At 31.0% G+C, this 14,403-nt stretch overlaps 1 protein-coding gene across 1 annotated transcript in view; it reads right to left on the reverse strand.

The window, feature by feature from the left end:
* The window catches only part of LOC129222898 (cell adhesion molecule DSCAM-like), a 194,745-nt gene that overhangs the window by 67,349 nt on the left and 112,993 nt on the right, over nucleotides 1-14,403 (reverse strand). Inside the window, exons 10-12 of the mRNA XM_054857461.1 lie at nucleotides 12,109-12,288; nucleotides 7,915-8,062; nucleotides 6,419-6,567 (exon numbers count right to left, since the gene is read on the reverse strand). Of these exons, the coding sequence (XP_054713436.1) occupies nucleotides 6,419-6,567; nucleotides 7,915-8,062; nucleotides 12,109-12,288 (477 nt within the window). The remainder of the gene's footprint in view (nucleotides 1-6,418; nucleotides 6,568-7,914; nucleotides 8,063-12,108; nucleotides 12,289-14,403) is intronic.

Raw genomic sequence — 14,403 nt, forward strand, 5'->3', positions numbered from 1 at the left:
AAAACGTTCAGTGCTAAAATGTTCGGCAGATTTATCCTGCAACACACAATTCTTAGAGCAATGCAAGTTGTGGTAGAGATTCGCTAAGCATTCTTAAGAATCATTTTCTGTAAAGTTGTTACTAAGAAATTTCATTCGCGGTTTCTGCACGAGTGCTTAGGTCACTTAACATAGACAATTGCTACTCATTCTGTATTTTTACTTTTTGAAGAAAATAAAGATATTTTTTGCGTAAGTGCCTTGAAAAAAACAAGACAATCGATCCTCATCTTTTAAAGGGGGTGTTTATTTAACTTAACGGTGATTCTCGCTTTGTTACCATATTTTTGAGAAATCATCCTGTAAATTAGCCGATAAATCAAAAATCATATTTCTTTTTTATTCAAAAATTTTTTTGAATTATATTTAATTTATGAGCATGTCTATGAAACTAGGGACATCACAGTAAAAAAAAAAACTTCATTGTATCAGTTCAATGTTTTTCTTTCATATGTGGTAAAAAATACTATTTTTATAAAACTATACGAAAACAGTTATGAACACATTTTTTTGTAAGTTTTATAGGCAAATTTTGACAACACTACTCAGTGTCCATGTGTCGTTGCATTAGGGATTCCAAAAGTTAATCTTTTTTTTTTCTCTTATGAAATAAATTTCTATGTCTAAAATTTTACTTTTTATTGAAATGTGGTTTACCTAGAAAGAGATTAGACCAAAGAAACTTTAAACTGTTATAATTGTCTTGTAGCAATTGTTTTTAAACTAGGCTTCATACTAATGTAACAGCAGTCACAAAATTGTATATAAGTTTGCATTGCTTAAACAAAAACAAACCCAAGTTTATAAAAAGTCATATTCTCTTCATTTATGATGATATCTTTACCCCTTAAATACTTAGAGATAGTTGAATTTAATTATTTAAAATTCATTTAAAATATATAACATCAGTCACATTTCTCTTTTAATAATACTCAAACAAATTGCAGAAATCGCATTGACTGCTGCAGAAAAGGCAAAAAAGGAGGCGATATAAAGATATAAATTAAGAAATAATGGAAGTCATGAAAATTACAATTAGTAAAACAAAGTAGAAGATGAAAAGAGCGGATGATAAAAAAAGTAAATAAAATAATAATTTAAAAAAACTTAGCATAATTTCCAAAGTTAGTTTAGAATAAAATTAAAAAGACAAATTATGTGTATAAGTAGAACAAGTATAGAAAAAATTTAAGGTATTGAAGTCCCGTGTTTAAATTAGCAGCTGCATTGCCCCTCATTAAAAGAATGAAACCTTGGTAAAATTTGTTAATCATTCAAAGCGCTCTTTTTTATATCTTCACAAAAGAAAACTACTGCTGTAAAAACTTTTCTGGGACGAACCATTGAAAAAATAATACGTATATGCCCATTCCATTGAAAATGGTCACTTTGTCTCGCACGTGACGGTTCCTACATTTCATAAAAAAAAGAAATAATTTATGAAGAAAGTTTTTGCTTAATAAGTCACCCATGCGTTTGTGATTTCTTAAGCAACAAAATTTTGTTCATTATCTTTTTAAAATATTATATTTTATGAAATATATGAAGCGTCACGTGCGGGACAAAATTACCGTTTTCCGTGGAATGGCCCAACATATTCCATTTTGATAAATTTAAATAACTGAATCATGTCCCCTCTGACTCTCCTTTGCTCCAGGCTATGCATATTAAGCCTATTAAGTCTGGTATCATAATCTAAATTTGAAAGTCCCCCTACTAGTCTAGTTACTCTTCTTTGAACCCTTTCCAATACAGAAATATCTTTCTTCAGATAAGGCAACCAAACTGAACAGTATACACCAAATGAGATCTTACTAAACTCCTATATAAAGGCAGAAAGAAGAACCTTCTTAGATTTGTTTGAAATAGATCTATTGATAAACCCAAGCATTTTGTTGGCTTTGTTACTTGCAATGCTGCACTGGTCACTAAACTTGAAGTCCTGATTTATTGAGATACCCAGATCCATAACATTTTCTACCTGACTAATGACTGAACCCTTTAAACAATGACTCGTACGCTTAGTTCCATGACCTAAGTGTAGCGCTTAACATTTCCCTATATTAACTGCCATACCCCATTTATCCGCCCACTTAGCAATATGATCTAAATCCTCTTGAAGCTGTTTTACCTGTTCTTCATTTTCTACAACCCCCATTACTTTTACATCATCAGCAAAACAATTCATGCTTCAAGAAATATTCTCATTGATAAAAATAATAAACAAGAAACAAGAGAACTAAAACTGAACCCTGAGGAACCCCGCTTAAAACATCACTCTATTTAGAATAATTTCTCCTCACAACTACTCTTTGTTTCCTTCCAGTCAGCCAATTTCTAACCTAAAGTAAAGTTTCTCCTCCTATTCCTATATCAGCTAATTTGCTGAGAAGAGCAACATGCGGTACCTTATCAAAAGCTTTTTGAATATCAATATAAACAACATCCACACACTTTTTGTTGTCTAAAGCTGAGGTAACCTTGTCGCAGAAATGCAATAAATTAGTAGCATACGTTTTACTTTTCCTGAACCCATACTGCAAATTAGTCAACAGACTATTAGTCTCTAAGAAATTCATAATATTAATTTTGACCAAAGTTTCGAAAATCTTACAAAAGAATCCTGAAGTCAGACTTACAGGTCTATAATTCCCAGCATTATCTTTAGAGCCCTTCTTAAAGAGTTGCGTTATGTTTGCCAGCTTCCAATCCTCTGACACTGTCCCAGAGTTATAAGAAGCATTAAAAATATTTAAAATAACATCCACTAATTCCTCTGCACATTCAACTAAAATTTTTGGATAAATATTATCTGGTCCCGGAGCTTTAATTGCTTTAATCTTTTTCAAATGAAATAGAACCTTCTCCCTGGAAAATACAAAATCCTCAAGCTGTATAAAAGATTAGGTTAGTAGTTATTAATGATTAATTGAAGACCAGCTTATTTTTTTGATTGTCAATAATATTAAGTTATTCTGACACCATCCACCTACAAACTATGATAGTCATTTCGTTTCTTTCCTTTTTAAATTGTAGGTTATGATTAATTAGTCTATTAATTTAATAAGTTATTTCTTTATGTTTTATAAAAAAAATGTGCTGACTTTAAATTGGTTAAGTACAACTGTTTTATATATTTTTAATATAATCGCGGGTAGCTAGTCAGCTACAATTTTAATCATTTATAACTTCAAATTTGATTGGCAAATGTACCAAACTACAATTACTTAAGCTCACCCGCTTTGGGCTCCCTGGTAGGGCAAAGCGGGTTTTTCAAATGTTTGTAAAGTTTAATAATAAATAAATATTGGGCTTGAAATAATACAAAAATCATTTTATTTTGAAGTTCAAGAGCCCTGCTAGGATATAAAATCGAAGTTTTTGCGATAAAAATCCCAAAACTACAAATTTCGAGCGTTCTTCGAAAACCTATCTGCTTTGAGGCACCCTCCCCTATATTTGTTTGCAAGCAGTGCAAAATACCTAACATAATTACCAAATGCTTTCGAGAACCCTGTCCTGCGGGTGAAACGAAGTAGAAATATTCATTTTTATATAAAACTACAATTTAAATTTCAAGTAAATAGCCGTCAATGTTACAGAAATCACGCTGAAAATAAATAAAACTGCAGCACAGAACAAAATATAGTCAGAAAACTAAATTTAATCCCCAAAAAAGCTTTTCTTTCGTTTCCGGCAGAAAGATTTCATTCAAATGAAACTGAAAAATCTTTTCAATAAGGAGGAAAGTTTCGCAGCGGAAATACTTTCTATCATAACCACCCGTCCTATTTTATAGAGGATAGCATAAAAAGAATGAGAATACTTCAGGATCTAAATTTTAGATACCTATCACCGACACCTGACGTAAATATTTCTTTACTCTAAAGCCTAGACACTTTTTTTTCAGCATTATTGAATTAAGCAATTTATGGTACAGGACATTTTTTCTGAATTTTTACTTTCCTTCTTTTGATGATTTTTTTACCTTAGTAGTTTTAAACGTAAGATATTGATGTCGTGGCCTGAAAAAAAGTCTTGTATTTCTTGCTATCAATATTTTATAATATGTCTGGGTCATGGATATTTAGTTTTAATAAATTATCAGAAACGCAGTATGTATGAAACGGTTTTATCTGGCACAAAAACAGCCACCGTCAAATTAATTTAGAAACGTTCCTAAGAAAATAATAGGCAGTTAATATACCTAATTTCCGCCAGTAACGTATCTGGCAAAACACAGGAACGTTTTCCGCTAAAAGTCAGTAAGCTTCCAAAAATTAACCTGAAATCTTTCTGAAGATTTTAGAAACCTTTCCGTTAGTCATATTTTTAGAATGAATCAGAAAACTTCTAAGAATATATGTTTGCAGTAATAGTTTCTAAAGCAGTGTAAGAGATATGACCAAAGCTTATGTAGAATTGTAAGCAAATAACATAGTTTGCCTGAAATTCTTGCAAAACTAAAGTATCCAGGGAATGCAGTTAGCCTTCATTTTGATCTCCGTCAAACTGAACGAGTCGTTATTTTGACGAAAAACATTTTTCTCGACAGTGAAAATCTCATATAAGGAATTTGTAGCAATTTAAGAAATTTTTTCCCAAAGATAATTGATTTTCTCGGGGAGTCCGTTCAAACCTGCGAAATCTCAGAACGGTGGTCGTAAATAACATGGAACATTTGAGAATTGTCTTATAGTTTGGTGCAAAAGTAATTTCTGTCTCGGGAAGTTAATTGGTAAGCATTTTTTTTATGAGCAAGTATTTTGTTTATTTTTACTCTCGCCTCCACCTTCTGCATCATACGAAAATTTAAAGTCACTACATGGAAAAATGTAAAACTCAATATAATGCTAATGTATTAAAAGATTAAAGGCCGGAAATTTTCAATGCAGGAAAATTTATATCATTTACTGTAAAATGACAAAAATGTATGAAATTTTAAACAGATGAAAGATTATAGTTCTTGAAAGGAAAAAAAATTCAAAATAGAGAATGAAATTCAGAAACAAGCAGTGTCTCCAGAACTGAAAAAAAAACCTATTTCCCGTGAATCAATACCAACTATACAGTAAGATTCCAGTCTAAACTATTTAAAAAATCTTTTTTCTATCATTTTTCAAAATGACACGCATTAACTTGAAATAAAAGGAAAACTAATGCTTTTTATAAAAAGACGACTCTTATTCACCTTTTTTCCATATAATTAGAAGTTACATATTAATATCATACATGGATTACGATAAACTGAATCAAACAGTTACAAAATGCTTATGGCGGAGTCTACTTTATAAAATACAATATGGCTTTTTGGATAGAGCATCGAATTCGAGTCGGTGACTCTGGAGTTTGAAGCCAAATGCTATGAAATAAAACCGAATCCAAATACAGACGGAATAAAACATCATTAAATCAAAGAGTATGTCACTAGCAGTTACCCATGGTGTGAGCAGTTTCATGCCATGGGTGCTGAGTTCAAGGAAACTTCGTTCCTCTTCAAAACTGTGCCCAACTTTTAGAGGCTATTCTGCCATTTATCAAGGTAAAGTTAATTTCTCATAAGCCGTTTACTTCAATTTTAATTCGCACACGTTCAGTAAAAGTGGCTAGTTCCCCTCAATTGCTATCACGGAGAAAAAAAAAAAGAATGATGGGCAGCTAACTTCAAAATTTACTCAAGGAGGCATTTAGTTACTTATTTTACTTTCAACAGTGTTCAAAGAGCTTCAAGAGAAGCTAAGGCTAATCCCAGGATGATTTAAACAGTTTTACAAAGCAATTTTAAGCCGTATTTTTTATTGAACAATTCCGAATTGCTTATTGTTTACACTTGACTGTGCGCGTCCAATGACGTAACATACAGCTAATTTGATTTTGGGACCGAAGCCTCTGCAACACCACCGTCTCCAGGTGCTCTTCCAGCGAACACCGTCACCATCAAATCACTTTTCTTTCGTGAAGATATAATAAATTTCACCGGGTATTCCAAGGAATTCTTGCAGAGACATCTATTGCCATCTCTCTTCTGTACGCGTCTGACTCGATTTTGCCACTTCACGTTCTCAAAATTCGCATGAGAATAGTTTTCTCAGAAAAGAAAACGTCGAATTGGTAGAATTCCAACAGCAGGAATACAAATAGCAAATTTTCTGTGTTACTCACCATCAAAATAAATGCGCAACTTTATGGGAAAAGCCTAGTTTAAGGACACCCGAAGTTTTTTATAACGGATTATGAAATGCTAATAAACTCTATTGTTTTGTTTTTAAAAGTTATTTTACTGTTTTCTTTGTTTAGGAAAGCTTCTTTTCTGTATTATAACATGGCATCTACCTGCTTGTTCGTGAATTTTTATTCTCAAAGAAACTAAGTCTCTTACCTTGAACGACTAACTCTACAGTGGAATCATCGTGTCCATAAAGGTTAGACGCTCTGCACGAAAAAACGGATGAATCTTCGCGTCTTGCAGAATGGATACTGAGTTGGGAAGTCATGCCATCATGGTGATCGTATTGTCTCTTACTGTATCTGCGCTTTGGAAAAACAAAGTAATTCATTCTTATAAAGTATTTCAAATAAATATATAAATAAAATGAAAAACATGTAGTCTACCAACAGTTTCATGGTATATTTCTGAATTTTGCTTCTAAAGTCACAATCTATCAAGATAAAATCTCATTTTTTATAAGCTTATTACGTAACATTAAGCAAAATATGTTCGACCCCCTCCCCCCCCTCTCGGAGAGTTTACCTTTACAAACCCAGTTTTCGTCGGATCGTTGCCAAAGGTTATTTGGCACAGAGCATTTGACGCTCAAGAATTCGCACGGGGAGTTTTGGCCCTCTCTAAGGCCAAACCGTGGGGAAAAAACGAAATTTGTACGCATATTATGGCGTCTACAATGGGCGAATTTTTGGATTTTTAAAACATCCAAAACGGTCTAAATTTAAAAATTGAGTCAAAAGCGTCTCTTTTTTTTACACGTTCAGGAGAAATTTTACATTTTTTATTTTTATCTAAGCCTGATTGTTAAATATGCGTCACTTGACACAACTTCTATTTTCTAGTTCGACCGTGGAACGCTGGACAACGCAGCAAATACATAAAGTAGAATAAAATAAATTTAATAAATAAATTTTTAGAATAAAGCAAATTAAATTAATAAATAAATAGAATGAAATAAAGTAGTTGAAATAAATAAATAAGTATAATAAAATGAACAAAATAAAATAAATATATAAATAAGTAGAATGAAATGAGTAAAATAAAATAAATAAAAAATAGAATTAAATAAAATAAACCAATTAAAATATATAAATAAATAGAGTAAAATTAATAAAATAAAATAAGTAAATAAATGGAATGAAATTAAAATAAAGTAAATAAATGGAATGAAATTAAAATAAAGTAAATAAATAAATGTATAAATGGAATAAACTAAATGAATTAAATAAATAATCTAAGCAGAACAAATAAATAAAATACCTATAGAAAACAAACTACTGTATGAATGAAACACTGCCCTTTGAAAAAACTAAGTTCAACATCCATATTTCAAATTGGCATAAAATTGTAGAAAGAGATCCCATTTCACAAAACATAATTTCAGGATGTTCCTATTCTCAAAAATTTCCAAACAAAACAAACTATCACGCTCCAAAGAAGAATTTTGCCATAATCTGATATCATAACACAATCTCGGAACGCGAAGAACAATTTAGGCAACAGGTGCTTCTTGTATATAAAAAAAATAAAGCTCTGGAAAAGGAGGAAAAATGCTTCTGGGATTTCCAAAAGTGCAGCTTTTTCGATTTCCCTAATGGCAGTAAACGGAAGGCAAGAGAGGATGATGTAGTTTGCAGAGGACAATGTACCTGGGAATTGTTCCATTGCTGAGAATTTCTCCGTCTTTGTACCATGTAATTGTGATGGGACGATCCCCTTGGGCTTTGCAGCTGATGCTTACTTGTTCTCCTTTTTTCACCTTATGAGCGCTGAACTTCGTTTTGAAATGTGCCGGAACTGGAAACAGATTTGAACTAGGTTAGAAGAGTTAAATATAATTTTTGTTTAATTCTACGTACGTAAAAAATATGTTTGTAGTATTTTATTTATTTAATATGTTTGGAAAGATGTGTATGGAAAAATTGCAAAATTGGAGTTGATTTTTGCCTAGTAAGAAATACGTAGAATGATGGATGTTCAGCAATACGGGATTTTCGTAATCAGTTTTACTTGTACACATAGAAACATTAGAAGAAAAGACAGTTCCAAATATTGATTTTTTTTTTTTTTTTTTTTTTGCTTTAGAAACAAAAAAATGCTAATAAAAAATTATCTGCCACTTCAATTATAGGATCAGAAATCTAATTGTTTACATTGTGTAGACTGAAAAATACTCCGTATAAATACACAAAATAGTAGATAAATGTGCTAAACGTAGACATTTTGATTTGCATTTTGATTGCACTTTTTTCGAAAATAACGTTCATATTTTCATGTTCTTCGATGTTATGATATTGCAAAGATATTAACACACAAATAAAAATGTCTTTATTTTCTTTTAAAAAGTAATAAAAAGTACAAGAAAAAAGTACCAATTTTGAAGATCTACACAGTTGATGAAGCTTAAAAAATCTCCACACATTAAAAAAAAAAACACAAGTATTATAGACGCTGCTTTGTTTAGGTAAACATGATTTGTTCACTCGATTAGGAAAGTTATTTACACGGAGTTAAAGTTTCAGTGTTTAGTAGCTGCACAAGGATTTTTATTTAGTTTGGAAATGTACAGAAACAAAATGCGGCTCAAATTATCAACACATCTCATTTAGAGAATAAAAGAACAATTGCGTTTGTATTTTGTATACATTGATAATAGTTGTACATGAAATTACCCAGGCGTTAAATCTTTAAAATACCTGAGGATAATCTTTCTTTATCTGTAAATGCACATGAAAGATAACTGCATGAAAAGTTACATGAATACAGCTGAATTTTATTGCAGAATTCATGTAGTTTGGAAATACAATATATGAGATGCAAATGAAACAACTGGTTTTTTGGTGTTTTTTTTTTTTTTTTGCTTTAATCCCAGGGTTTCAGAGAATACTACTTGGGAACTTTAATATACAAGGTGTTGATACGGGTTTGCACTAATAAATAAAATTAATTTAAAAAATGCTGTACCAGATTTTAATGAAGTTCTTTTTTTTAATTAATATCCTAACCTCGAAAGGTTTTTTTTCACAACGTTTGACGCTTCTACGTATACGTATTTCGTAATTTGGAAAATATTTACATTGTTTTCGGCTTTTTATCAGGCACTAGCGTAGTTAGAAGTTACCTTCTAGGGAGAGGGGAAGAGGGGCAAAACAGTTCTTGCATGGATATAAATTATCATATATTAGGATCGAAAATTTATAAGTTAAAATCAAAGATTCTGGGGGTTTTAATGACACTCACTAGTTGTGCCATTAGAAGTTTTCTCTTTCATAGAAGCCATTTTCGTATTTCGATGATAGCGCCACCTACTTATCTATGGGAAAAACGTGATGAGATAAGGATAAATATTAAAAAGAGTTATGTATAAATCAAATTGTTTTTTAGAATTTTTTTTCAGTTCAAGACTTAATAAGTAAATTGTATAATAAAATTGGTAAGTAAGATTCCCGGAAACCTTAGGATTGCAGTTAAAATTATTCAATTTGTGTTTAGCAATGTGGTGTGGTGTGGTGGTTATATGCTATTTATATTAGTTGAAATTTACAAAAAAAAACGATAATTTACTCATCTCAACGCTATTATAAGTTCGGAAATTCCTTTTCCAATGAAAAGAATCCAGTAAATTAAGCTTGAAAAATGACTGAGTTAGCATCTGGTCGCAAATTACGTATATATGAGGGAAAAAGTAATCAAACTCTTCTGATTAAAAAATATTCCTGAAAAAACACTTTAAACTTTCTAACAAATAATTATTTTTAAATGAAAAAAGAAAATAACCCATATTTTTTAATTACGCAGGTAAATAAAAGACGCGTTACTTAAATGCTTACAAAACCTGCGTTTTCAAAACAAAGAACTCTGTAACAAGCAATTAGATCGGAGCTTGGTTTGAAGAAAAGTACACAGAAAGTTTAGATTCAATTAAAAGTGTATCAGCAAAGAATAATGTTTCATTTAAATGAATTTGCGTCGTACATTGCTTGTGAAGAAAATTGATTGTTTAGCGCTTATAAAAACAGGATAAATGAAAAAATAAAACACGAAAGAAATGCTTTTTTTTTTCATTATTACTTAATCAAGTGGAACTGATCGTGATCATAATTTTGAAAGCAATTATTATTTTAATGAAAGTGTAAAAACATTGTTTGCGAACTTAATTGGTCTGTTGTTACAATACCCCCCCCCCCCCCCGTTCGGCAATATTAATACCAAATCGTTTAAAGAAATATTGTGCTTGTGGATTTGCAATCACTATAGATATACATGCTACGATCCAAAAGCAATGAACTTTCGTTTAAAAAGACAGATTTATTGAGTTGATCGGTACAACTGACTAATAGTTTTGATTGCCAACCTAAAAAATAACTTTTTAAAGTTCTACTTATCCTATTGAAAGAGAAAATCTAAGTCAGCACACGAGTCAAGAAATTTTAAATAAATATATGATTAAATCCTATACCCGCTTTGCCCGACCCGCTTTCCCCAAAGGCACGTTTTTTATTTCAACAACTATAACCTTAAATTAATAATAATTTAAAAAAAAAAAAACGGAATGACCATCGTAGTATATAGGTGGATAGTGTCAGAATGAGTTAATATTATTGACAATAAAAAAAAGAAGCTGGTCTTTGACTAATCTCAAGTTACAAAACTTCATTAAAAAAAAGAAAAAAAAAATGTATAGTTTTTTTTTTTAATTTTTTTTTTTGGCTTGGTTGCGCCATGCTGCGTCACTGCTGCTTTGCTGTGACTGATAATAACTCGGGGGTGTTCGGGTGAACACGACATTTGTATTCGTCGTCGGTAACACACCATGGGAAGGGGGGGGGGCATACGAAGGCCTACCCACTTTGGGCCAAGCTCCCCTATGTGGCGCTCTACTAATATATATATATATATATATATATATATATATATATATATATATATATATATATATATATATATATATATATATATATATATATATATATATATATATATATATATATATATATATATATATAATATATATATATATATATAATATATATATATATATATAAAAGAAATTTGAATTTTTGGCATCTTGACTCCAAATTATGTTTTTCTCAATCACGAGCGTGTGAGGCGTGTGTGTGTGTGTGTGTGTATATGTATGCGTGTGTGTAGGATATGGACGTAACCTAGAGACTTTGCTCGCTAGAGGAGCAAAATCGGGAGGGTTCGGTTGACGTCGGTGCTGCAGAGGAAGGCGGGGGAAAATCAAAAGACATCATTCAACAGTCAAATGAAAACAATAAGCAATTCATGATTGCTCAATAAACCCTTATACAATAAGTGGATTTACTTCGTTAAAAAAAGAACTTACGAGGTAGAAAACAGGCTAAAAGAGGATTTTTGATTATTTTAGGGATACTTGCTGAACAATTAAGAAAATTTTAACATTAGTGGCTACGAGCGAATTTCAATATCCGAATAACCGAGTAACTATAAAGTAATTTAATGCCAAAAATTTGAAGAAGTTTCTGTGACAACGTTCTTTACTGACATTCCCCTGCGATCAAAGACAAGTAAGGCTGAAAACGAAACAAAAAATCTTTCAATTCTTTGAAAGTAAATTGTTACTGCAGGTCAGTAAGTACCACTCGTTTATGTGAAAAACATCATCTTACAGATGTTCAAAAATGTAAAAAATATCGTTGAATTGAAGGGCAATTTGTATTGTCCATCATGTCAATTCATAGGGATCGGAAACTCAGATTGTTGTACAAGGATTTATTGATTGCTGAATCGGATATTACTCGTTTAAGCTAATGAGCTTTAAAGCATCTGTAACATTGTATGCAAAAACAAATATTTACCATGAACCGTTATCGTAAGCATTTTACTTAACCCAGGCCCAATCCTGTTGAATGCTTGACAGAGAAATGACCCTCCGTCATTCGAGTTTGCCTCCAATATCAGAAGAGATCCATTTTCAAGGACTTGCATCCGGGCGCTACTCATTATTGTTTGGAATGCTTCAGGTGATCCATGGACGCCTAAAAACCATGTGCATGTTATTACAATCTGTTAAGCAAAATAACTACCTGGTGAGTTACTTGAAAGGTTAAAGGAGAAACATACGAGAAAAATAAGTAATAATTGCATAAAAACTGTACAATGAGTGTAATCAAATATACCGTTTGTTGTAAGCTATTTTTTAAAGCTCCTTTCTTAATAAATATTTAGTTTTCTTTGTCTTTCCAACTTGAATTAATAACCTTATGTAACAAAAAACATCACAGCTTTCGAAAAGTGCATTGTTTTTTCATTATCTCATACAAAAAAAAAATATGATAAAAAGATGTGTAAAAAACTTTATTTTCTGACTCTTTTTATGTTCTTGAATTTATGCTTTGAAGATCACTGTTAAAGTTTCGGAATTTTTTGAAAACATTTATCTAAATAGTGAGAGATCCCCCCCCCCTTTTTTATTGAAAGGTGTCAGCACAAAATTTAGCTTCAAATACAAAAGCATAAAAAACATATATTTGAAAGCAAAAAAAAAAAAAAAAAATGAATATTTGTATTTATAAAAAACTCAAGAATCAAACGTATCATATTGTAACATATTTATCGATGGAGCAAAACTGATTTGGTCAGCAAGACAAGAAATAAAGTTCGGAAAAAATGGAAACTTTCGTAAATGCAATGGAACATTTCGTCACTAAATTTTAAAATCCTTACATTTAGGGACACATACATCACAGAATTTCAAATTCTTAATGTTATTCGTTTTAATCAACTTTTCAAATAAATCAAAAAGTGACAGAAGTGGAGAAAAATATTTGATCATTTAACGTAAAACAATATTTTAACCTGCTTAAGTATACAGTGAAAATAGGTATTTTGTAAGCATGTGTTTAAGCATACAACATGCTTAGAAATATAACTTAAAGGATGGAACGCAATTTTTATATTGCCCCTAATTAGCTCAGACAGAAGGGTTTTGCATAATATATTTCTTCCGCTTTAATATGTCTTAGGAAATGTTAAGTTGATTTTAATATTAATTTTAAGGAATTGAGTTTAAATAAAGTTTCCAGTGAGGATAAATATTTTTAGGATCAATTGATAAAGTAGTTTAACTGATTTGCCTCCTTCTTCAAACGATTTAAGCACATCTAGTGGTGCGATATAAAGTTAAAGTAATAGTTATAACCTCGTAAGTTTTCAGTTAAAGATCATGCCTAGTTTAAATAATTCAGGAAGTACAAATATTTGAAGAGATATTAGAAATTTAGTTTGAAATTCAAAGAATAATATAGTTAAGAAATGCGCTTTAAAATAATCGTTATTCCAAGAATCGATGAAAGAAATTAAAAGATCATGGAAAAGTTGAAGGCAATTGTTTAAAGTTTTATCGAAGCTTAAGCAAATCCAATTGATATTTGCATAAAAAAGTAATATTTTCATCAATTTTATTTAATACTGTATTTAAAATAAGTAAAAAAAGTTTAAAAACAACAAAAGATTTTTTAAAAGGTTGGGAAAATTATCAATATTTATCAAAAAATAATACACATGTCTAGGTTTTACGTAGAAATAACTAAAATATACTTAAAAAAAATATTTTTCTCGTTTAAGGAAGCGTAAAATGTTCTTCAGTCAAGAACAAAATATGGACAAAAATAATGTTGACGAAATTATACTTATAAAGATAATATCTTTCTTATGTGTGTTTACGATTGAATCACAATAACTGTTTGCGCATGCGCAAGCTTGCCACTCTGCCGAAGACAGTCAGTTGATGAACGGAAGCCTGAGAGAGAAGGCATTTCAGATGTGGGCATTAAAATGTTTCGCTTTGAAGCCCACATTCTATAGGGATTGAAGGCGATCCAGGATATTTTGAGAAGGACCAAGCACAAGAAAATTTGATGCAACTGTCAAATTTACTGGGCATAGGTTCAAATTTCAAATCTATCCTGAATATTATCGTCAATGTGCGGAAATTATGAAAGATTATTTAGAACAAGGAATTGTTGAGGAGTTTAAGATAACTAGCGTCCAAGAAGATAGGCCGAAACTCTACTTACCTCAACAGGCAGTTTGTAAACAAGAAAAAACTTACCACAAAGATGAGTATAGTATTTGATGCCAGCTTGCATGAC

This window comes from Uloborus diversus, chromosome 5, assembly GCF_026930045.1.
Source record: "Uloborus diversus isolate 005 chromosome 5, Udiv.v.3.1, whole genome shotgun sequence".
NCBI classification, from domain to species: Eukaryota; Metazoa; Arthropoda; class Arachnida; order Araneae; family Uloboridae; genus Uloborus; species Uloborus diversus.